Below are 25,312 nucleotides of genomic sequence, written 5' to 3'. Positions count from 1 at the left end.
CATCTTAGTAAGCACACTAATAAATATATTTGTGTATTACATTTTCAAATGGAAATGCCTTAAGATATTAAATACAAATATCATATTTATGTATATGCTGGTATCAGTACTAAAATACCACAATTGTTATTCTTTCTGTGTAGTTTCACCGGGGTGGAGTTGCATCAGTTGCTGACCCATGGTCAGGGGTTGCGGTTCATTCGAGTGCAAAGCCAAAAAACTTGTTCTCTGCCGGCAGATGGACACTGGACACGGAGTACTCTGGTTCCTGTCGCTTCTCGGGCTGTGAGTCACCTAACAACTGCACAATGATGTTGTTTTCCCCACCAAACCCGCTTAGCCCGCTCAGCATGTCGAGCTAATAGTTTTCATTCAGGCTCATGCACTGCACATTGACCACAGAACCAGAAACGAACAGACCAGACCACTTCACCCGGCACATTTGTCATTCGCTCTTTGGGTTCCCATTTTCTCTGCCATATTTCACAAATAGTTTTTGGGTACGCAACAGCGGAGGATTGGGGATGTCTAAAACCCAAGTAAGTCAAGGGTAGTCACTCATAATTTTTCCTTTATTGACGACATGTTTCAAAGACGAGTGGCATTCCTCATGAACACAAGAGTCATCTGCCATTTGTTTTGAGTGTTTTAATGATAGTTTCTGAGTGTGTGTGCTTCATCATTGTTGGGAAACTTATCTGTAACAATGTCACCCTAATTTACTAGACTTTTGTCTTCTTAAAGTTCCTGCTAGCTTGAGCAATTTGGTTTTCACGAAATGCATCGTTTTAAAATGGGCTATTATTTGTCATTAATATATATCTCTTTAAGAAAATATTTATAGCAGTTACTTTAATTTAAAGCTTTAATAGTAGTCATACTGAAAAGATAAATCCCAAATTGACAACCCAAATCTCAGCCAATATTTTTCAAGTGAGCCACAAAGTACGCTGAAATAAATTGACCTTAAAATAATATTTAATATGCATGTATTCATATCATTTTCGAATAAATTTACAGCTTAGAAGAATCTTAGGCATAGTAAAAGTGTTAAGTTATGCAATATTATTGAATAGCAGCCAGTCCGAAAAAGACAAAAAATAAATGTACAAGCAAATATAATACCGAAACAAAATATACAAGCAAAATATTTGATTATTTGTGAGAATAGTGAATAGTAAGTTGTGAAAGCGAAAAGAAGAAAAATCAAATTCAATCGCTTTGGTCATCAATCATTTTTGGAGGAGACTAAAAAATAAATGTAAATTCAAGCTGAAAGGTTTTTTCTTTCCCGTTTATTTGGCCTGCCATGAAAACTACACGTATTTCATTTAAATACGTATATACACAAAGACATTTTCGGCTCATTTTTGTTCGAAGCAATTGCTGCAGCAGCTGGACAAACATGATAAGGAGATGGCCACCAATCGAATCGTTACCCGAAAGTCGAGAACTTCTATGAAAATAGTACAAAATAATTTACACACATGTGTATGCACAGCATGCGTAAAGAAAATTCAATTCTGCAATTTACATCCGAATGAATCGACTGAAGTCGAAAATTGATTTTTATCTTTTGTTCACAGTAAATTGGTAAGAGAGAAAAATTGCTTAGATTTGCATATTATAAAATGAACTTTAACTTTAGTTGAAATTGCTTTTGCAAAATGTGTTTTCTCCTAATTTTTAGGGCACAACTTGTGGACTTCAAGTCACCGAAGAATAGGACATTCCTAAATTGTGAGCAATATTAACCTGATTTAAATAAATTAAATACCACTCTTTATATTGGAAATTTAAGCTAGAACATCAAGCAGTTAGAAAATGTAAATGTAAAATGGTAAATTAGATGAATTGGGATAGACAACCGAAAAAAACACTTTTTTAGCATCACTCTTATTATGGATTTTGTGTTCCAGGCTGCAGCTGCTGTCGTTTTGGTGGTGTCATGCAAAAACTCAATAAATTTTGCGCAAACGATTTATCATGAGCTTGATTACGAAAATGCAGACACAGACACACAGTGTGTGTGCCCCACACGCACACATAGACACACACATAGGCACCCATGGACACAGTTGCATGCATAAAATAATATGGCAATATTATAATAGACATACAACAATGGAACCTCGCCTTTGGCTGCCATTTTTCACATGTCAGGGCATTGATTTGCAGTTGTTACACAAAATGGCGGCCGGGTACCGTTAGTAACCCACTAATGGATTGTTGCCAAGCCCCTTTTCTCTGTGTGTGTGTGTATGATTGAGTGTGAGTGTCCCTAAACCATTTTCTGGGTTCAAGAAAGGTTGCAACTAAATTAGCATAAACTGTGGCATGAAAATCGACATTGGAAAATGGCCTTCGATTATACAATGTGAAGTGTCGTGTAAATGTTTGAGCAGAGCCCTTATCACAATTGAACATTAACAGGTTTCGCTTTGATTTATGAATCACGCTGGCAGGCTGCCTTCAATTTAGTGGGTGGAATACAAATTAATAGATTAATATTTTATAATCGAATTTCGTTCGTGATTTGCATACATGTTATGTCCTCAAGCCAAAGCCAAGACATTTGAACAATCTCACCTGGAGGCTGTTCTTGAAATTACTAGCTGCCCTTTGCCTGCAGAGTCCGTCAAACATTTTCCATTAAATTTAATTTACTGCCAACGCTCCTCACCTCCAGAACCTGACAGGACCTCACCCAATGCATCTGGATATCAAAGCGCCTGCCAGAGCCGAACGACATCCATGTGCAAGTCCATGCACAGTAAATTAATTAACTTTATTGTCTGGGGCTGTCCGGTTCGGTTATTTGATTAAACAGCTCTAACAGCATGCACATATGTACATGTCTAAGTACATGCATACAAATATTCTTAGAAACAGTATATAGATTGCTCTATCAATTTGATGAGAACATTTATCATTTTTGCTTGCATCAAAACGTTAAAGTCTTTCCATTCTAATTTAATGGACTTAAGCTAATGGAGTTCGTGTTGAATTCTAAGAAGCTGTCATCATTGTTTTGAAAAATATTAAATTCTATGCTAGGCTTCATTTATTTCAAATCAAAGATACAGATATAAATGCTTTACTTAATGCCTATTTAATTTGAAATCTGCCAATTTAAGTTAATATTATTGGGTTTATTATGTTTAGATATGAAAACGTTAGAAAAATTTAAAAGGATTAGACAAGAATAGTATTTAGAATTATAATAGGCATAGTTAATTTATAAGTATACAAAATAATATTGTAATTTATTAAAAAAAATTAGAATAATTGTAATTTATTATTATATTGAAATTATTTTTAAATATTTACTTCGCAAAATTTTCTGTTTAATAAAAGCAATAAAGCAAATGCAATTTTAAAGCTGCACCCCAAATCTATTTCATTATATTTATTTTTTCATATCTACAACACAAAAAAAGATTCAAGATAAAGAAAAATACAATAAATTAAGCAATTGAAAGCAGAAGAATAAGAAATTTCGATGAAAAAGCGTTTTAAATTTTTGCTGAGCTTTGCGTGTCCCTTTTAACTTTCCTGTCAAAATAAAAAACACGATTTTCAGTCTTCATTTCGGCCACCGAATTGCACTTTCAACCTCCGTCTATTTGATTGACTCTTTTATTTTTTCCTTTTTGAACAACTGATTTTTAAATAATTGATGCGTTGCAAAATAAAAAGATAGAAAAATAAATATCTTTCTTATCTAGTATAACTTTGAGTAAAAAATAATAATTTAAAAGAAGAATTATAATTGTGATTCAATGTTTTGTAACCTAGGAAAAAAAATGGAACTTCCCGTTCTTAATAAAAAATGTATTAATAGGAATTTCTGAGGGGGCCCTTCGGGACTTCAATAAAGTCTGATAAATTTTGTATGACGCAGAATTTTGTGACGCCTTTCCCTAAGTAACATAAATACAAATAAATCTAAAGATTGCGTAGGGTTCTTTGCATTCATTTCCGTCTGCAGTTGATAAGAAAGTAGATGAAAAGTAGATTCTCCAGAGAATTTATGTAGCGACAACCCTTTTATATGGATTGGTATATATTACACATCCAGTTTGTAAAAGGCTCAGTTCAACATCGGCCAGCAATCAAAAAAGTTCATTATGAAAGTCTTCAATTTAAATCTCTTCAGATTGTTGATGTTTTTCCTAGCGCTCAACATATTAAAATTAGAGAAAGGAGAACCGATGTGGTAAATATCTTACAAAAGCGCTAGAAATGATAACTTTGGAAGCCGAAACTGTGAAATCGTTCCAACATAAAAAACAGAATTTATTTAAAATAAACTATATGTGATGTATAAAAAAATTAATTCGCGATGATCTCACTATTTAAAACAATATTAAGCTATTTTTCCAAATCTGAAATGAGCGCACCTCAAAGTTACGTTGAATACTATTTTACAACCGTTCAAATTTTGTGAATAACTATTAAATTCTTAAACTTTTCTTTTAAATTATATTTTCAGTCCCGTCTTTAAGCAGTGCTCAGACCTCAAATCTGATTATATTTCAACCACAACGACAACCACAGAGAAAACCTTAAAATAAAGATTGGTACCCGACGATGCTGCAACCAAAGTTAAACAAATTATTAATATGCAAAACCTTTCCATATTTATTCAAAAAATTATTGATACAAAAAATTGACAACATAAATATACTATACTATCTTATATGAACAAAACAAAAAACTTTTTAATTCGTGTTAGCAGGTTACTTTGCTCTACGGAGATCTATTAGCCAGGTATTTATTGCTAAGTTGTGAATAATAGCTGAAAAATAAATTAATTAACTAGCTCATTTACGCACCAGAACTTCGACAACCCCCGCTTGCCTTATTTCGAAAACAAATATTGCCAGTCATTTCGCGTGAATCGTAACAAAAATCTTGGGGTCGTTAATAAAAAAGCAAAAAAATGTTTCTCAATACAATACCTGTTCGCCGTTTTTTTAAATTGGTCCGATTATTTTTTATTCAGTATTTAAAAACTGATTAAGAAAATTAAATTTAAAGTAAATCATTTTGTTTTTAAATAAGAATACATTAACTGACTTGAACTTCCAATTTAATCAAACGATTCTGTAGCTATTAATTTTATGTTTCCCATCAAACGCATTACTATCAACATCAGTATATTTTGTTACTACGAGGCAAAATTAATTGGCAATTTTTTCACATAATACTAGCTTTGTTAATCTAAAAAAAAGGTTAAACCAAAGCTAAAAAATGTTTCCATAATATTTTTTTCTTAGAAGAGTGCACTAGTCTGACAAATTCAAATCAAATAAGAGGCAAAGAACCATCGTAAAAAAACCAGTTCAAAAGTAGTCAACACGAGCTGTGACGTATATTTATATCCAAACGCAATATTATACTGTACGATTGCTTGGAACGCTTGTCAATCAAAAGCGCTTAGCAAACGAGTTCCCAGTTTCTTCAGAAGAGAAGTTTTTACAGCTGAGTTCAAGCGCAATTAACTGCAGCTAATTGAACCTGAAATCGCAGAGAGATAGAACCCAGACGATGGGATTTTCACATTCAGCGGAGGGCAATACCACACGTTAAATCAATAATGCGGTTTTACCCGATCCGCAAAAACAAAAACATTGATAAGAAGCGATCGAGGCAGATTGGCAGAGTATAAAAGCGGATTGTTCTCACTGGCAAAGGCATCAGTTCAGTACTCACCTCTGTTCTAGCTACCTACTTCAAAGATGAAAATCCTTTCGGTTGCATTCCTGCTCGGCCTTTTGGCTCTGACCAGCGGTAATTATTAATTTATTAATTGTTATAGAAATTTAGTAATAATATCTTCCCCTTTAGCCACCCCTCTGAACCCTGGCAATGTCATTATCAATGGAGACTGCCGTGTTTGCAACGTCCATGGCGGAAAATAAGATGGAAATACATGGCATACGAAATCGGCTATTAAGATGAAAATACATACGTTATGAAGCAATAAATAATGTCTTATCAATTTTTGATTGAACCACTTGAAATAAAATTCCCACGCTAATCTCTATGACAGCTGTAAAACAAATTCCGATTTAATCTCTGACCTAATTCCGTATACAATTATACACTCAATCGAACATCTGTCGTTGGGCATTAACATTTCATTTCATTAATTCCTGGAACGGTTTGACATTATTGCATTTATATTCAAGGCCCAAATGGTTGGCTGATTTCGCTGGTAATGCTTGGCTGGGATTGCAGTTCATTGATTTGTTGTAAAATAGTTGCATAATTTCATTCATTTGCTGTTACCGCATTGTTGGGTGCTTTATTGTCTGGATTAAGGAACATAATGTACACTTAATATGCACATAACTGTTATGTTAATGCGCCAGTGAGACCCCTATTCCCATTCCCATCGATGGCGATTTTCCCCATTGCTCCACTGGTATTTGCATTGATTTATTAGCGTTTTCACAGAATTGAAAATGTGGCGCTTATTAAGGTTATCGTGTACTTTTTCCCACACATTATTCAATACTTTTCAAAATTGGTAATAATGATCCAGGATAATGTTGTTGGTTTTAATTTTGTCGTCATCGAAAATTTTAATTTGATTGTGTTCCAGATAATTTGAGAATCCAAATAAGTCTTTTTTAAGCGGGCATAAATCCCAGCATGTTTAATTTATGCCCTCATAAAAATAAATGTTAAATAATTTGCATATTAACTGTTAAAAGTCAGCTAGATGATTGGTTTTTTAACTGGGCAATAGACTATAACAAGTAGGATTTAAGAAAAGTATAATAACATTACTTACATATTACTGAAATTTTTGTAATCATACAATTTAAATACGAATTCTTTAAGTCCATAAAGCTTACCTGCAAAAATACAAAGAAAAGAAATTAGAATGATGGCAATACAATTTTTCCAATCGTCAAGGTCTTAAATGTAGGATTCTTTTCAAATATTCTAGTTCTGCACGAGCGCGCGCTTCAATTGATTCACTCTGCAATTGTGAATGCAGATTTATGTCTCAGCAGCGCCAATAATCCAAATGCATTTTTGGTGGTTTTCTTTTTAGTCTTTTGGCAGCAAACAGAAATTTCTTTTCACTTTTGCCACAAACAGAGTCACAAAGGAAGGCGTGATGATGGGGGAATCATCATCAACCAACATGAGCTAGAGAGCGAAATAATTTCAGTACCCAAAAGAATCCCAATGCGCATAATTTAACTGTAGAGCCGACATGCACTGATAATAATTTTCAAATATTTGTCTATTTAAAAAAATTGTATTGAGTTTACTTTTGTTTACTTTTATTTTAAATTATTTATTTGTGCTTTATATAAAATAACTATAAACTTATTTTACACCAAATGAATGATTCGACCATTTGTTTTGTATAAAACCCTTACGGTTTTTGTTTACTATCACATAACAAAAAGACTTTGGATGTTAAATATTGTCGGCTTTTGATGTTTTTATCAGGTGCTTAGTAGATTTTCTTCGCCTTCGGCCGGACCAAATAATGACAAACAAAATTTTTTCAGTGTGGTGTGCGGTTGTGGGAGTGTCAGAAGTTAGGGCATTGACTGCATTTCATTTTGAGTTTTCGACAGCCAGCAAAATGGCAGCATGCTGTGCGGCTGAAAGCCGCAGAAAGGCCCAGAATAGGGGGTGTACGGGGGTGTATGGAAGCTGAGGATATAGCTTGGCCATCTCAACTTCAATACCCGCGGTGTGTGTGTGCGTGTGTGTGTGTGTGTGCTTTATCGCATAATCTCAGCCCTCAGGCCTTGGCATCATTTTGGTGATTTTTCTTCTGGTTTCTTTGGAGCTCTATGGCCCGATAATGATGTTAATGATGAGTTCGCTGTTGTATTGCATACTTTTTGGCAGCCTGTGGAAACTGGATGGGCAAAACCTTTGCACAACTGAAGGGAAATTTATAATTTTGCATATTCATATGCATCCATATATATGGATCGAAATGTTTTTATCCCTTTTTATTTTTGGACTCCTTGTTGTCTAACTTTCAGCAAAATGTAAAGTTTATGGGAAGGCTCCCTAGAGAATGCTATAAACATTTTATTGTAACAACTCGTTTAACGTTAAAGATAAAACACTAAAAACGACAAGCGAAAGGCAAAGCAGAACAAACAAGAGCAAAGAAAACTTCGACCGACCACAAAGCAACCCTCCTTTTGGCCAACCCGCTTTTTCCAACCTTTTTCCACTGCTGTTTAGCATAAAATTTACTGCACCAAGAAGTATTTGAACGTTGGCCCGGCCCGTAAATCCTACTAATCAAATTTATTACCCATATACAGGCCGGCCAACCGCAAGCTATGCGTCTACCCAACTCCTTCTCTTTCTCTCAGCATAGCCCTCTCTTTCTCTTTCCCCTTTGAACTCCGACCATGTCTGGCCACTTCAAATGCCTTGGCAATATGCATATTAAATTTAATTAGAGCGACGGGTAAACATAAATTCATCCACAGGTATACGGAGCTTAGAATGACCGGACTTGAAAGGCAGTTTAGAGCTCAAAGCAAGAAATCTGGCATTATGTTTAGTGCACTTTTTTATATTCTTACCAACAAAACTAAATACACTCAACGAAAATAAAGGTTTGCATATATTTAAAGCTTGTATTCGCACAGTTATATAAAACCGTGTTGATTACATTTGTTTATATTAAAAATTTAAATAAATACTTTATAATAAATTATTTCAGCAATAATCATTTTTAGGAAATGATTATTATTTAATTAAATGAAATTAAAACAAAATATCCTAATAATGGTATTCAGAATCCTTTCCTTAAACTACAGTTCTAACTATACTTTGTTTGTTTATAAAATCGAATACTTCTTTTAAGTTTAAACTACAATTTAATTTTATAAAACAAAAGTAGTTTTTCAATTTATTTACACCCGCATAGGCCTTTTTTTATCCTCTATAAACTTACATTACAGCTATTACGCTTACATTACAGTACTATTCACAATTAAAAGACATCTCTATTATATGAAAAGAATCGTTTAGTATGAAAATGGCCAGAAAACACAGATATATCCTTAAACATAAATAGCAGCTTAAAAGACCCAAAACGGTGTTGGCTTTTTTGGCTAATTTTGATTATTTTATGGAGCATTTGGGGTGTGGTGTTCCTCTGTTAATTGCCTTACAGGCCCACAAGCTAGCTAATATACACACACACCCAACAATTTGTTGTCAATTTAAATGGAGTTTGGTCCCAGTTCGGGGGATACTCTGATAGAAATTTTGCTCATTTTATGCTCTTTCCGGAGTTGCCATGAATGTGACATTAATGAGCTCTTAGCTTATCCCACAGGCAAAAGGCCTCCAGTCGCTCCTGGTCACACAAGCTTTATGGCTATAATTTGTCCTTGAATTCGGATGGGGGAGCAAAAGAAGAGATTTGTAGTCGGAGGTGGTGCCCGAGTATGTTCATAATTAAATTGCCTGTTCATTTGAAGGTTGTAAAAGGTCGCCCCTAACTCCTGATATCCCACTTATGTGGGTTTCACAGGGTGGGATTAAAAAATTACGTTTATGGTTGAATGGAATCCCCTTTTATGTGTGGTCATGACAACCTCTGTTGGCCACTATTCGGTGGCTATTCAATGTGGCTTTCTCCCCCAAGTTCAACAAAAAGGCACTGCATAAGCAAGTAAAAGTTTTTTATTCCCTAGCAAAACTCAACGTAAATCCAGTCAGGTAAGTCAACTCAAAAATGAACTCTATAAACTTAAAATTAATTTCATTAACAGCAATTCCCCAAGGACTTTCCTGGAAATCCATTTTACTTGAAGATGTACAAGGGGCGCCCATTATTTCGACTGTTTATTATTCTGCTGAAGGGAAAAGTTTTAGCTCTTATGTTATTAAAACGGTCAGTGGCTTATATAGTTAATAAAATTAATTAAAAGTTAATGCGAAAAGTTATTAAAATTACTTGGCAGTTGAAGTGGATAAAACAAATCTTATTTTTCAAAACCAAAATAACAATGCAAGTAGGATTTTTTTAATACCTACGAAAGGAAACCTGAAACCAAAATTATAATATATAATAAAATATTTAATCTCATTATTGGAATTATAAATTTGTTTATGTCTGTTTGGAATTTGAGAAAAAAGTAAATTATAAAAGAAAACATGGAAATAAATAACAATGAATTCTAAACACATGTTGAGCGAGTCAATGAAGCCCCCCAAATCTCATTAAAGTCTTATCGCACGCCACCCGAGACCCCCAGACCGCACAATTTGCAGTGCCAGATTGAGATTTATATGCCTCATGGAGTGCATCTCATAAATCTCGATCCCAGGCCCACACTTACATGCTTGTTTGATGTCAACCTCAAATTTTCGGGAGGAAGGAGAAAGGAGGAGTTGTTGGTGCCGCAAAACACCTCAATGTATCTATGATGAGCCTCAACGCCATTCACATGCCGCCAATCGGTGCCTCGTTTTGGGGGGGGGCGGCATAATCATGTGGCATTCGCCAGGGCGTTACGCAATCAACAAAAATATATATACACACGGCACAGGCACACGGTGATTTTATCTAAATCAATTCAATGAATGTGAATGCTCCAGCCAAATGCAGGCGGCATGCAGCCAGCCAGATGCAGACAGGCAGAAGGAAGTAACGTCCCGCATGGGTTTCTGTTTCTGTTTCTGGATGATGCTGGCAAACAGACCTAAAAATACACAAAACTCGGAGCTGGGAGCTGGGAGTTCGGAATACTGGAATACAGTGTACAGGGTATATGGAATACAGAGCACAGAATGCGGAATACGGAATACGGAAACCTCCCCTTGAAAGGCAAACACAATAACAGAGTCAGACTGCGATAAGAGAAACAGAAACTCAAATTAAATTAAAATCTTTCAGTTTCAATTACGAGTTTTTGTGTGCCCCACTTCACCACTTCCACAGCATACAAAACACAAATTGCATTCAAAATGCATTAAAAGCAATTTGCACGAAAAATTTACATAAAATCCAGGAGGGAGAAAGAGACTGCGACAGCGACAGCGACAGTACAAAATTATATTGCTATCAATTATAATGGCAATGACAAAACGCAAATGCAACACAAGGTGAAGTTGAAGGAACTTTTCACAGTCAAAACGAAAAGGGAAAAGGGTGCCATAAGGGATGGCTGAAAAGAAATGGTTAGCGGGCTGCAGAACAAATTGCCAAGCGCAAAGGAAAAAAATAAACGCCAAAATGCAACAGAGAAACATTCAGGGAGGGCAGATCATCTGCTTACAAATATAGAAAAAGCACTGCATATTCATTTGTAACGCGCAGAGTTTTAGAGATGTAATCGTGAACTAGATATGTATAAAATTTGACGTTACACCAGTATCCACAAAAAACTTTGTCACAACTTTAAATTAAAAGCTAACTATATAGGTAATATTTTCAACCGATTTATTTTAAGAATTAATTATTTTAATTTTTTGTGTACAACAAAAATTTTTTATAGATACACAGAGAAATCTAATCTTTAAATCAAACCAGCAACGAACCTTTTTTGGTATTTTTGTAAGCGTTTTATTTATTTCTTGACTTTTATTTTTGTCATACAAATAGATTCTTAAAGGTGACTCCAACTTAACAAAGAATTTGCTTATCAAATTAAAAAAAAAGAATTAAAATAAATTTTAAAAGTCGAAGATCAGACTTGCAAGCACTGATAATGGAAAGGTATGTATTCAACGTGGAACATCTTTCATTTATTTAGACTGCTATAAAATGTTGAAGATAATTGTTCAAATACTTTTGGTGCTCCGTTGAGTTTCGGACTTTCAATGCTCCAACGGAATTATAAATGGAATCATTTATAAATCGAAAAAATTATAAATCAATGATCTTGGAAAAACTGGCAAAACAAGTTTAAAGAAATGTGTATGTGAAGCACCTACGCAAATGCAATTTGTTAATTTTTGGCAATAATTTGGATTTTTTTTTAATCAATTCTTAAAGCCAATAATAACAAAATTTAAAATAAAATATGTGGTCACATAAAATACTTATAAAATTGAATTCCTGAAATTCTATGGCTTTTAATAAGATGTATAGTTTGTGTAGTCTTACAGGCTTAATATATATTAAAATTTCCTGTATTTTCTAAAATGCTCCTGAAGTTTGTGGATAATTTCGGAACGGATCCAATAAACGATTATTATATTAAAATCCAGACAATATGTTTTTTATTTTTATATATAAGAAATCGAGGTTTTTTTTTGCTTTTAATATTGTTTGTTAAGTCTTTAAATTTTAATAAACATTTAAATGCCATTTATTTAAACGGACTTGCAATTTGTTTATAAACTGAATATAATTTAGGAACGGTTCCTAGCTTTAGCAAAGTGCAATGATAATATTGGGTTAATTTCGGAGTAATGAGTTCGGTAAATATATCGCTTAAACATTTTATCCATTCACCATCTCTAATTGAAATGCAGCTGACTATGCAAATTTGTTTTTGTTGACGCTGTTGGTGGTGCAACACAGACACGCTTCAAAGGTGCAACCGATTGACATTGCTTTTGCTGTTGCACTCAAGGAGGAGGCATGTGGCGGTGATTCCTCATCCAGAGAATCCCTATATGCGGAATCCTTATAGAAAGCGGTGTGGCATGAAGATGAGGGGCGGGCTAGCAAGCAGACTGGCGACGGCAGGGGCAGATTGGCAGGCCAGACAGATTGCAGTTGCAAGCAGCAGGCGCCTGCCCCGCCCCCATAAGCCCAGTCCGCCCATCGACACCGACATTGTCGAAGGTGTTGGGATATCCCAGCAATGAAGGCTTTTGTCTCCTTCCCGCCATCGTGGCTTTATCCCCCTGCCCCCTGCCCCACACCCATTCCCTCTATAGAACATTGAATTATTGGTTGCTGCATGCTACAAATCAGCCATAAAGTTGCTGCCATTGCTGTGGTGGTGTGCCACCAAATGGTTGCAATGCTGCAACACACAAGTGATATCTGCTTGGATAAATGTTGTTCTACTTGTTCAACAGAATTCCGATTGATCTTTAAATTAAATTTGCAACCTGGTTTATAAGTTGCATTTTGTAAGTTGTTGATGTTGCCTACAAATGCATACTTGGCATTTACATTTTGGTTTGGTAATCGATGAAAGCAATTTTAAAGCAGAAATATATTATAACAAGGATTAAATTTAAATCGCCAAATATCCAGCCTTGTTAAGCTGTAATTTCCTTTGCTACAATTTGAATTCATAAATGAGCTTTCTATAAATTATTTCTATAAACTGCATAACCATTTTTTGCTATTTTAATCAGACAGATAGTACTTTATTATAATGAAAATTATCATAATCTTTATTGGTGTGGTTAAAATGGACTCTAAAGCAGAAATTTATACATACAACTTAATAAGGCCCGACTCTTGTGCAATGTTTGTTTTTTCTATAGAGAAAAACCCTCCTTCACAAAAAAGAAGTACACAAAAAAAACACGAAAATCTCGATTTCCAGTTTTTTTCTATTTTCTGCTCTTCTGCAAGTTGTTTCGCCATTGTGCAAACTTATTTCTTTTATCCCTCGCCATTTTCCGAGATTTGTTGAGAGAGTATATACTCAGCTAATTGGAGCGGAAAATTAGCAAGTTTTATTGATTCGCTGCACAAGATTTATTGTTCCAGGCATACTTACAGTACAAACACACCAAGGGGATCAGATCAAGCAGTGGGCGAACCGGAATGAAAAGTTTGTCCGGCTTTAAAAGTTTGCGAGTGGATATAATAAAAGCTGCGCTTTAGAGAAAGCCAAATCATCCATCCATTCATGCATAGTTCGGATGGATAGATTTGCATCAAATAAATATTGTGGAATTTCAGCAATGCACAGGTTTTAAAATGAGTTTTTTTCAATTTGTTCTTTCATTATTGTAAAAGCGGATTACAAAACATTTCTGAAAGCCCCCTCAGGCTCGGCTGTCACACCCAACCGAACATAAAAAATAGCCTGCAGCGATATTAAATTTTTAAACAAAAAAAAACCGAAAAAGAGACAACTTTTCTTTTGCTAAATCGGTCATGATATATACATATCCCTGCGTTCTCCATCCTCTGCTCTGGCTAAACAAAAATGCAACTCAGCAAAACAAAATAAAACTTCCTTCCCTTTTTGTTTGTGCACTCTCTGAATTCAGATTTTGGGGGTGTATTCGTTCAGCAATTGCAATTGTTTAGGGGATCTATAATATTAAATTAAATTAAATAATTTGGTTACACTGTTTTTATGCAGGACCATTAAGGTAATCTTAACAGTTCTAGAAAATGCATACAATACATTTACAATATATACATTTCTTATTATCATGTGTCATTTTAAGAGCATCCAATTTATACCATTAATTTTGTTTTACCATAAGTATTTTTATTGAATGTGTCTTGGAATATTTATTTATTGAATATGTCTTGGAATATTTATATCAGCCTTCTAATATATACGAAGTATCCCTTTGTCGAGACCCCATTCTACAGCACTTGTGCCTTCTTTTTTGTTGCTAAGTAATATGTATTTCAATTTGGCATTTGCCGCAAACACTCCAAATGCATTTGCCATTCCCTAGATTTGGCTCTTCCCTTATTTATGTGTGCTTGTGTATCTTTTTATTGAAACCCTGCATGGGGTGGAGTTTTTTGAGTGGAGGGATGGACGTTCGTTGCCTTTTGGGGGTAAACTCCTGCCGGAAGCGTGGATTTTTAATGCATGCTGGCTTGCCTCACTTGTGTGAAGTTTCCTTTTGGCGCCGATGCGAACGCAGACACATGTTTCTATTTCTCTTACTTCAGTTCCATTCCGTTCAGCTTGTTCCGAGGACAGGGGGCGTGGCACACTTCTATTTTCCATTTATTTGTCTTGTACAAGTTAACCGCTACCCATTTTCTTTGATTACTATAATTTTTGATGCACAAGTTACGGACTGTTTTAATTATTTGTGTAAGCATTACATTTTGTAAATGCCTATAGGTCATTTACTAAAAACGCTTTAAGCCTATAGAAATATATTTTTTTGAGCTACTGCAGTTATACTTTTAAAGACTTACAATAACTTCCTTTTATTATTACAATTTCTTACAGGGAATGTCGGGCAAAGATTTTAAAATAAACACAGGTTGTTCCGAGGAATTTTTAAAAATAAGGTTGATCTTTAATTAAGTATTTATAGATTTTAAGCACATAGATAAGAATTTGCAAAAAAACATTTTAAATATATAGCTTCTTTGCAAGAACTTTAAATAAGAGCATATAAGTAATATGTTATGTATGTATTAAAAACCGTACTAAATGGAAGCTTGACTTCTGTCTTACCAAAATTTAAGAAAACTTTACAAAAACTCGAGTGCTACTATACATATTCAGATTCCCCAAATCAGGTACAGTGAGCTTCTCGTCCATTTGACACTTTTACTGCTTGCTTTTCTTCACTTCTGCTGAGGAAAATCCGCAACAAAAGCCGGGACAATGGAGGCGAGTGAGTTGGGGAGAACTTAATCCTGTCGCCGAAGGAATGCCGTGACAAATAGTTTTCCCTGTCAGTCTCCGACCATACATATGTATATATATTACCGGCGAAAGGATGGATAAGAGAGTGGTGGAGTATAGGTATAGCCAAACTGGATCACGTAGCGAGGCGCGATTTTGTCACTCGAAACTGCAGCTTACTTTCGACACGTTCACGTCGAATGCATCTGCAGCCAGCGGTCCCAAACCATCGTGAAGTCCAACAGACAGACATTTACATTTGGTCTGGTTTGGGTATGAGTATGGGTTTGGTCTCCCGTTTAGGAGAGCTCGAAAGATACGAATGTATCTCGGGGATGCGGCTGTTGCGTGCGTGTGTGGCCTGCAACGCCCCTGAAAACACTTTGCACACTGGATGCAAGTTGTGTTTACACTCAAATATTTCTCCTTTTATAGCAATGCGGTTGCTGCTGGGCCACACCTCCCCAAATCTAAATCCCAAATCCTCAGGCCCTCTCGTGCCCTCGTCAAGATTGCCGGCGCTCGTCGTTAAAGTTTTTAGTGGAGTGTAATTAGTCTTTTCCATGGCCTCTCCTCGTTTTTCGGTGTTTTCCCATTTTTCCCCTTTTTTTGTTGAGGGGCGGAAGGTCGGTCGGTGTTTGAATAGTTTTGAAAATCCTTTGCGGCTAACACTAATTTGATGGTTTGGCATGTTTAATTTTTTGGTCTTTGTTTTCAAGTTAATTTTTTGGAGCGTCGGTCAGGAGGTGAAATCACCATAATGGGAAAATAATTGTTGTGGAAATACATTTTGTTGGCAGTGTTTGCGGGTAGTGGAGGAGAAGTGATGCGGTCTCTGATTAAAATAATTTGGAATTTAAACGAATCTCTTCAGTTAAATTTTTTATAATAAATGGCTGGTCAAACGTTATGGAAATAATTATTTTGACAGCCAAAATGTATACGCATAAAATTACGGATAAGAGCATTACCTTTATTGGAATAAACAAATTGGATATGTATTATCAAAACCGCAGTTGGTTAGGATTTACCAAAGGATTACAATTCAACAAATTAATAATTTTTTTCATGGTATATGCTATCAGTATTGGCAAACACTTAAATGGCCATTCGTTTGGCACATTGCATTAGCATTGCATGTCTTATTGTTGTTAATAATATATAGTGCTACACATAATCAAAAAATCCTTACTTTTCTTATCTAACTAAAATGATTTCAATACGATTTCAACACTTGAGACACAATTCAAGTATATATTTTATTTTACATGGTAATTGGTTACTTTGTCTGTAACTTATCTTTATACCAATTTAAGCAAAAAACTGCCATTCTAATTTTTTTGTTTTTCAATTTGTTTCATTTTTCATCGTAACGTATCGATTTCGTTTTCAATTTAGCAGCAGCTGAAATCTAACCAAAAACAGTAACCAATTTGCTGCGTAAGAGAGAGTTCAATCGACATTTGGCTTTTCATTTAAACTTGAGCAGAAGTCGATGATGGTTACTGAGGAAACAATTGAATTCAATTACTTAGCGAAACTGTGTCGAATTCTGCACAGTCAAACTGGCAAAGACAAATATAGAAATAATTTTGTTCTTCTTGTCGATTTGAGTTGGTTCAGTGGAATTGAAGGGACGGAAGGAGGAGCCTTATTCTATAATCGTCACATGTGTGTTGTTGAACTGCAACTGTTGCGCTCGAATGGCAAACGGATAGAGATACATTTTTATCCGTATCTTTCGCACTGAAGTCATCGCCAGTTGCTGCTAAGAAATGCGCTTAAGCAAACTGTCAATTTCACTTGAACTTTTTGCTTCATTCCACTTGACTGTCTGTATCGGAAAGATATGCTCCAACTCAACCTCCAATTGCCTTTGCAAGCTCCTCTATTCGGCTCGTAATAAATACGAGTGTAATATAAAACTTTGATGGTAATTATTTTCCAGCACAACACCCGCATGGAATTCCCACATGGGAGGCAGCCATAAATTGAAAACCCGGGACGCCACACCCCATGCTCTTTCACTTCATCCATTCGTAAATGGGGAGAGCTGCTGCGAGTTGGGTGTGAAAAATGAAAAGCATCCATAATCTAATTTTATCATTATCACAGTTGTCTGAGCTAAGTGACGTCACACGCTGCATGTGCAAGAAATGTCTCAGCTGAGTGGAGTCTCAAATGAAATGAAATGGTAAAAATTACTAAGAAAGTGCCTTGGGGTTCAGGGTTAGACATTTTGATACCTAGGAACAATTATCCTTAGGCAGCTTGATTAGGTAAATAAAAAGTATAAACCTTACATTAGGCCAAATGGATTTTATTTTCATGTTTTATATATTCAATTTAAATTTCCTTCCTATGGAAATATATTTATTTATTTTAAATACTTTGTGACTTTCTGACTTTTTAAATTAAATTAAATTTTTTTTTTAAATATCATATTCATCAAATTTTCTTTCAGGCTTTTTTTGTTTATCTAAAGGCACAAAGATTAATATTAATGTATAAAGAAAATTGAATGTTAATTTAATTATTGTCGAACAGTTTTGCTAATATCTGGCTCCCTTAAATTGCAGTGCATTGTTAGCATTTGTTTAACTCTTGAACCTACAATCGCGTTGCACTTGCACAACAATTATCATACCTTCTGAACACTTAGCTAGAGGATATCAAAGTGGAGCCCTGTCAGCGAAATGGGAAAAGTGTATTATTGTGTAAGAAAAATCGCCCGGCACTTGACTTTGCCGGCAGCAACGGCAAAACTGCAGCTATTTCATGCTACTTTCATGTGACTTTTGTTTTTGTCAGCACACCCACACAAAAACCAGTGCACACTGAAAGAAAAAAAAAAAAACAAACAAAAAAAAAAAACAAATGGAGTGGAGAGGGTGACCATTCAGCATCCTGTTTAGCTTTTCTCCGGTTGTCCTTGTGCTTATTGTGCAGCTCGGCTTTCCTGTGTCTGAAGTTAAGTGCAACTCTAACATTGTGCAGCGGGGAGATAGCACGACATTCCATTGTTGTGTGCTGACTACTCCCTGAAAAGACTTAATTCACCCCACACTCAGCCCAAAGCCAATTTGGAGGGGAAATACCCCCAGCTGTCCTTCGATATATATATGTACAAAGTAAAATACACGTATATATATATATTCCGGGGTGGGGCCACTAACCGACTCTATTACGCAGCTTGCTTGTTCCCATTGTTGTTGCTGCATTCAACGCAAATGGCGACAACATTTAGACACTTTACAAAAAACAGGCGAAACTGGAACCCAGGGGGGGGATGGCAAGGTTAAGCTTTCACGGTGCCATAAAAAATCCCACCAAACTTTAATTTGCTAAGCTGTCGAATTAAAACGCACAGCAAAATTCGAGAGGTGAGCCCGAACTCTAAATGAAAGGGTCATGGAACAACCTTTCATACAAAGTCACACACAAAAAACCTGCAAAAATCCCTTGTACACGGCATTGTAAAAGAGCTTAAATACCTACTACCTTTTAACATTTTGGGCAGTTTTGTTTTATTCACATACCTGAAACGAAGAATGAATACTAATTAAAGTTTATTGCCTCGCACGATAAACAATTTAGGACTTTTGGAGTCCAAAGAACATGTGTTAAGTGCACCTAAGTAACACCCTTAACATCCTTTTAAGCCCAACTTAAGATAACAATCGATATCAAGACCCAAGGAAACCAATCGTTGGGATGAAAACCCTTTTAAGACAATCTCGGTCCCAGAACAATTAAAAAGATCTCCCACTCACACGCATCCAATTAAAGATGCCCAAGGAACTCGTAAACTGAATCATTTACCAGGGCCCAGACAGGTCAGGTACTCACAGATGTCAGCAGTAATTACGAGTATACACACGTTGCTCTTTTTCTCAACGAGTTCGGCAACGGGGTAAGAAATCAATTGTTAACACTGAGCAGACACCGAGCCACGTCAGTCAATGAACCGCAGAGCGGGAATGACATGCCAGATGAACAATTGTGACCTCGACCCTTCGAATAGGACACGCCCACGTTCCAGTAATTTATGCATCATTAAGCCAAAGCAGAAATTAAAAGAACAACAGAACAACACACAAACAAATGCCAACGCCGACACAACAGTTAAACAATAATAGCAATAATAATAATAATAATAAGAACAATGCCAGCCACAACGGCCAACAGATGCAGTAATTAATTCTATGAAATTTACGAGCGGTCAATGTGCGGGGCGATAAACTCCAGATGATGACCAGATGACCCAATGGCCAACAAGAAAGTAGGCATTTGGTGTGAGTGCCATGACTAAGCAAGTCTATTGACTTGAATAGCAGCATTTTAACAGGTAAGTAGGAGATAAAATTTCTACAATTCCTTAATTGAAATTGATTTTCGGTTGGTTGTAACCGAAATTAAGGACAATTAGCAATGAGCCAATCTTGACTTTGCATTGCTTAAACTCAAATTAAGGTAAATTAACCACCACAATAAATGAAAAAATTGTAAATACTTAAATAAATAATTTTGTACTCTAAACAAATTTTCCACCAAATACATCAGAGAGCCTGGTCCAGACTTATGTAATTTAACAATGTAAATGATATGTTTTTCGTGTGATTTATCGGACACAATTCAAATCCAGATTTGCTTACTAATTTTTCGTAGCAATAAATTTGTACAAGTTTAGTGGCTGCCGCTGTCAGGCAATTGTAGAAAGTGTAGAAGCGAATTTTTTATATTCAAAGACTGGACTCAATGAACGATTTATGATATCGCTTTGTCTTGCGCACATACACGTACAAATACATCTGCTAAATGTTTACATGGCTAATTATGATTTATTTGAGCAATCATTTTTCTCAACTGCGTCCGCCAAGTATGCTGGCAAATATATAGACGAAAACGGAAGTCTGGCGTCTTCTAGGCCATACCAGTCTGCTTCTTCAACTTCTGTTGCCGTCTCTTTCCCAACTCCCACCTCCCACGCTCCTTCTCTTTCGTTTTAGGAGGTGGTGGGTGTTGGGGGTCCTTGAAGGACATAGTCGCAAATGTCCCTTCGGCGTCTTTGTTTGTCTAAGTTAATTACAGCAAAACATTTTTAGGATCGCTCGTTTCATTTCCCCCACTATATTTCCTTCTCTTTCAGTCACTCTGTCATATCCATCTATCTCTCTCTACTATCTATCTCTTTCTGGCCATGGTGCTTATGGTGGGCGGTGGGTATTCACGCATGTTTGGGTGCGGACAGTTCCGCTGATTAATTGCCGCTAAGCATACAAGCCGCCATTATTCAGCCGCCATCACATAAAAGCCTAAACATACAATCCCAAAAGCGTGGTTTTGGCAGGGTTGTAACTCTCTAAATGCCTTAGATCCAATTAATGCTTTGGTGAAAAACGGGGTATCTAGAAAACGAAGCATTTTTCTATGCGAATCTTCCCAGCATTTTGAACTTATCCCAATTCTTGAACATAAATATCAAAGAAAACAATATATTTAAAGTGAAATATAATTACACTTTTAAGTTTGTTCAAAAGGCAATATATTTGAAAGTGTTTCTTAAGTCTACTTCTTAGTTGGGTATTTTTTAATTATTTACTTTTTAGACTATTTCGGTGAAGAAAGGCAGTCTATTTATTATTATGTAAATTTATTTCTGCCCATTTATTTATCTTTACTTACATACCGGTTCGTCAACCCTGATGTGACCTTTACATGATTAGCGAACCATTAATAATAATAATCAATCAAACCCAACGTAGACCCTTTGAACTTCAACCTTTTTCATGAAAATAACGAATCCATAAAACAGCTGCGCTTTTTTAGTACAGCCAGGCACGAGTTTCTTACATCATTTTATTTATTTCCTTGTAATAGTCCAATTTAATCAAGTGGTAAATTATATGAATAGAAGGCTTTTTTGATTGAATTATATTTCAGGTGATACACCGAAAAAAATTGAAGGATTTCCGATTTGGTTTTATTAATTAGATTTTGCTTATGTTTTTTTTACAAATCGAATACCGCATTCATGAATATATATTTATAACTACATTTGTGTATTCAAATAAAAATTAACCCGATTTTATTAGAACAACACGTAAAAATGTCATTCTGTAAAACATTAATTTCAAATATATAGTTTAAGATACTTTTAGAATTTTATACAACTTTAACTTCTGTGTAGTGACACTAAAGTGCTCGAAACTTCCAGCTCAAATCGGTAAATATTGAAATGCAAATGCGAATGAAAATAAAAATAGTTTCCGACGCCGCCTCGATTGGGATTGATTGTCGAGTGACGTGGGCAAGTGGCCACGTAGCTCCGTTCCAGATCCTGAAGCCCTCCGACCCCCGATCCCGGCCTGTCCGCATCTCACCCATTGTTTGCTAGTTTGCTAGTTTGCTAGTTCGGTTAGCCTGTGTCCAAGCTCCCTGGCAAGGAAGTCGGCTGCTTGCCCAATGAATAAAGAAACAAACAAACAAGAATTTCGTACGCCTGACTGCATGTCTGCATGAGCGAATGAACGAATGAATGAACGAATGAATGAGTGACTGGGCGGGTGAGTGGTGCAAATGGCTGAATGAATTGTCGGTGGGTTGTATAAATCAACTTGGCGTTTATCTCAAAGCAAATAAGTCAACAGTGTAGACGGATAGCAAAATGCAATGTGAATGCGAATGAGAGTGCAGGGGGCAGGGGGCAGGGGGCAATGGGCATTAGGCGAAGGGAAATGGTGGGTGTCTGAGTTGGATTTCCAGAGGTCAGGGGAAACTTTTCCCCGGTTGAGAGTGTGCGTGCGTATCTCTGTGTGTGATGACATGGACGATTTAGTTGCGCATCCGTTGGCAGCTTCAAGTGAACCCATCAACCTCAAGCCCTCCTCCTCACTTCCAGAATGAAGATTTTGCACTCGACAGATTCAAGTTGGAATTATAAAACTTTCAAATTGCAAAACTGAACTCACTGAATACGAGCGAAGTCCAGAATTTCTAAGTTGTGTTGTTTATACTAATTAAGGGCAACTAAAGTTGAGCTTAAAAAAAATTAAAGACTAAGCTAGATTTTATTTAATTTAGAATATAACAAATTTTCGTTGAAAACGCACCTTTTATTAGACTGAATGCCAACTTTAAAGGTCTATGAGCTTCAGTTAATGTCTCTATTAACAAAGTTTTATCTTAGAAACGAAGACATAAATAATTTTAAAGAAATTTAATTATGAATGCATCCCCCTGGACTTTCAAAGACTTATCACGCCACTGGCAACAATAGTGTCTATTCTATAGATTAATCTGCACAATTATTTGCCGGTACAATTAGAAAACCTGAAATGGTAATGTGATGACTCAGATGCACACACGTCTGAGTGCCTCCTCAGTTGTGCGAATTATCTCGTGTGGACACAGACGAAATGTGCTAGCAGACCAGACCACAAAAGATCCGTATATACGGACTCACATACTCCCGTACAATGGGTATCGCAATGATGCATTCGGTCTTTTGGGTTTGAAAGATTCCGGAGTGCAACGGTAATTCATCAATTAAACTGCGCCTTTATAGAATTACCAATTACCCTTCCACAGCCGACAGCCCGCAAAATGCAAATGTGAACCCCCAAAAAGATTTCAAAATAGGATCGGCCATTCTAAGCTCTTACCTCCAAACTCACCCGCCTCTCGATTCTCTGGCAATGTGCGGCTTTTGGCAATTCGGCAGCCAACTAATCGATGGCGAAACATTTGCCCAGACACAAAGCGAGCCTAATGCAAACTCCAAGCTCGAAACTCCAGCCCCATTGGCACACAGTCGGTGCAGTGTCGTTGCCATCTCATAAAAGATGCACATTGTATCTCATAGTATGCAGAGTATCTACGGCATCCAACTCCGCCCACTGGCAGTATACCGCCCATTCTGCAGGCTTACTTTGCGGCCAGCTTCGGTTTGTGCCGGTCTTAATGCCCATTTGCCCCTGCATTTGCATTAAAAGCGGTCAGACGGACGCACAAAGAGCACCAACTAGCCGTGCTTACAAATCACACGGTACACGAATTTACAATTCATACTTAAAAGTCATTCCTAAGGACTTGCCTATTGTTTCTTTACGAACTCTAAAAAGAAAATTTGCAGTTTTTTTTCAATAAAAAAAAGTATTTTAAAGCACTGTGTATTATATTTAAGTCAATTTAATCGCATTTTATTATATTTAAATTTAATAGCGTGCAATGATATCGGCAAAAAGTTGTTTAAAAACAAAAGTAACAAAGAATGATAGCTGGACTTCCAGTTATTTTTCAAAATAACAAAAAAAATTAAAATTCACTATTTATAATATTAAAGTTAAATTAATCGCATTTTATTATATTAAAATTTAATAGCACGTAACTTTAAAACAATACAATATAAACAGAGAATGTTGAGCATAAAAACTGCAAAAACTGGCTTACAACATATTAGTATTAAAAAGTTTCCCTGTTTTTGGACTCAACAATAGGACATTTCCATATAATTTTGAGACACTGTTCTTTCCAAATAGCTCACAATTCACAATGCACATGTGGAGTAGAGATGCAGAAGTGGGTAGCTGGATGAGGCTGGTGTAATTGTGAGAGGGCGCCTGGTCTACGCCACATTGCTTATTTAATGAGATTAACGTCTAAAGACAAATGTCATGTGCATGTTAACAGTGCCGGGGCCGAGGCAATGGCAAAATATATATATTTTGGAGTGCGTTGCGAACAGGCTGCCAGGTTCACGTTCGCATCTTTCGGTGCCGCATTTGGGCAGTTGGCAGCTGCTCCCACTTCCGTTCCCGCTGTCGATTGTGTACTATATGTTGCCATAAAAGGCAGAAGGCGGCACATTAAAAATTCTAAAATGTTTTTCCAGCCTACCGCACCATAAGCTGCAGAAACACAGAGTGACAGCCGAAGAGAGACATAACCAAAGCAAGGGGCAACCAAAAGTGTTTGTGTGGTATATGGTAGAAAGCTTTTGGATACCCTATATCTCGAAACTCTTAAAAAAGATAAAATAAGTTCTGGTGTATATATATATTAATATTGGTGTACTTTTTATACATCTTTATTATTTTTAAAGAAAAATCTCTTTATAAATGGTACTTGAAGAAAATAATAAAGATTTTTTAGCAGATGACCAAAAAAAAATATAAGAATATTTAATCCGATAAATCCGAATGAATTGGTTATGTGACCTACATTACTTTCTTCAATTAATAGGTATCACAATATACAGCCATTCTCAAGCACTGACTCGTGTCTTGTTCGGTTTCAACAAAAACAAACAGAAAGCCTGCGTGCTATATGGGCCAACACGGAAATCGTATGGTCTAAGCTTTTGTATTTTTGAGTGCGTACAAATAAAAAAACAATAACGACTTATAAATATTATATTTCGGGTAAAGATTTAATAATGACTAAATTAACTTTATTACAAATTTATTTGGCTTTGTTAAAGTAATGTTAATGCTTACAAAACAATATTTTTAAATAATGTCCATATTTATAACAAAATACACTATTTTTAACAAATACCAGAAATACCGGCCCACTGTGCACTGGGTAGCACACTTGAACTTCAAAGTGGCCGAATGTCATTACGCTAACTGCAAGAATCGGACGAACAGAACATTCATTGCAGCTGCCATGGCTCCAGACCAGAAGACCAGAAGAATCGGAGGTGGACCACAAAGGACCCGCTGCAAATGATGACAGCTCAAGCAGCAGATACGACAGCCTTG

The 25,312-nt window shown here is 36.0% G+C and overlaps 2 protein-coding genes across 2 annotated transcripts in view; one reads left to right on the top strand and one right to left on the bottom strand.

Annotated features, from left to right (window-relative positions):
• Positions 1 to 25,312, bottom strand: part of LOC128263415 (semaphorin-1A) — a 143,721-nt gene that overhangs the window by 83,521 nt on the left and 34,888 nt on the right. The gene's annotated exons all lie outside the window — the stretch shown is intronic.
• On the top strand, positions 5,727 to 6,070 carry LOC128263416 (bomanin Short 3-like). The gene is made up of 2 exons (XM_052998449.1): positions 5,727 to 5,796; positions 5,854 to 6,070. The coding sequence occupies exons 1-2, from the start codon at positions 5,745 to 5,747 to the stop codon at positions 5,925 to 5,927; spliced, it is 126 nt and encodes a 41-aa protein (XP_052854409.1). The 5' UTR covers positions 5,727 to 5,744; the 3' UTR covers positions 5,928 to 6,070.

This window comes from Drosophila gunungcola, unplaced genomic scaffold (genome assembly GCF_025200985.1).
Source record: "Drosophila gunungcola strain Sukarami unplaced genomic scaffold, Dgunungcola_SK_2 000001F, whole genome shotgun sequence".
In the NCBI taxonomy this organism is placed as follows: domain Eukaryota; kingdom Metazoa; phylum Arthropoda; class Insecta; order Diptera; family Drosophilidae; genus Drosophila; species Drosophila gunungcola.
The sequence above is the reverse complement of the archived record's forward strand: the minus strand, read 5'-3'. Positions and strand labels throughout refer to the sequence as shown.

What these genes read in the sequence shown, in the direction of transcription:
- LOC128263416 (XM_052998449.1), top strand. Translation starts at nt 5,745, where the DNA reads ATGAAAATCCTTTCGGTTGCATTCCTGCTCGGCCTTTTGGCTCTGACC. An exon ending in CCTTTTGGCTCTGACCAGCG is followed by an intron (nt 5,797 to 5,853) that starts GTAATTATTAAT and finishes CTTCCCCTTTAG; the next exon opens with CCACCCCTCTGAACCCTGGC.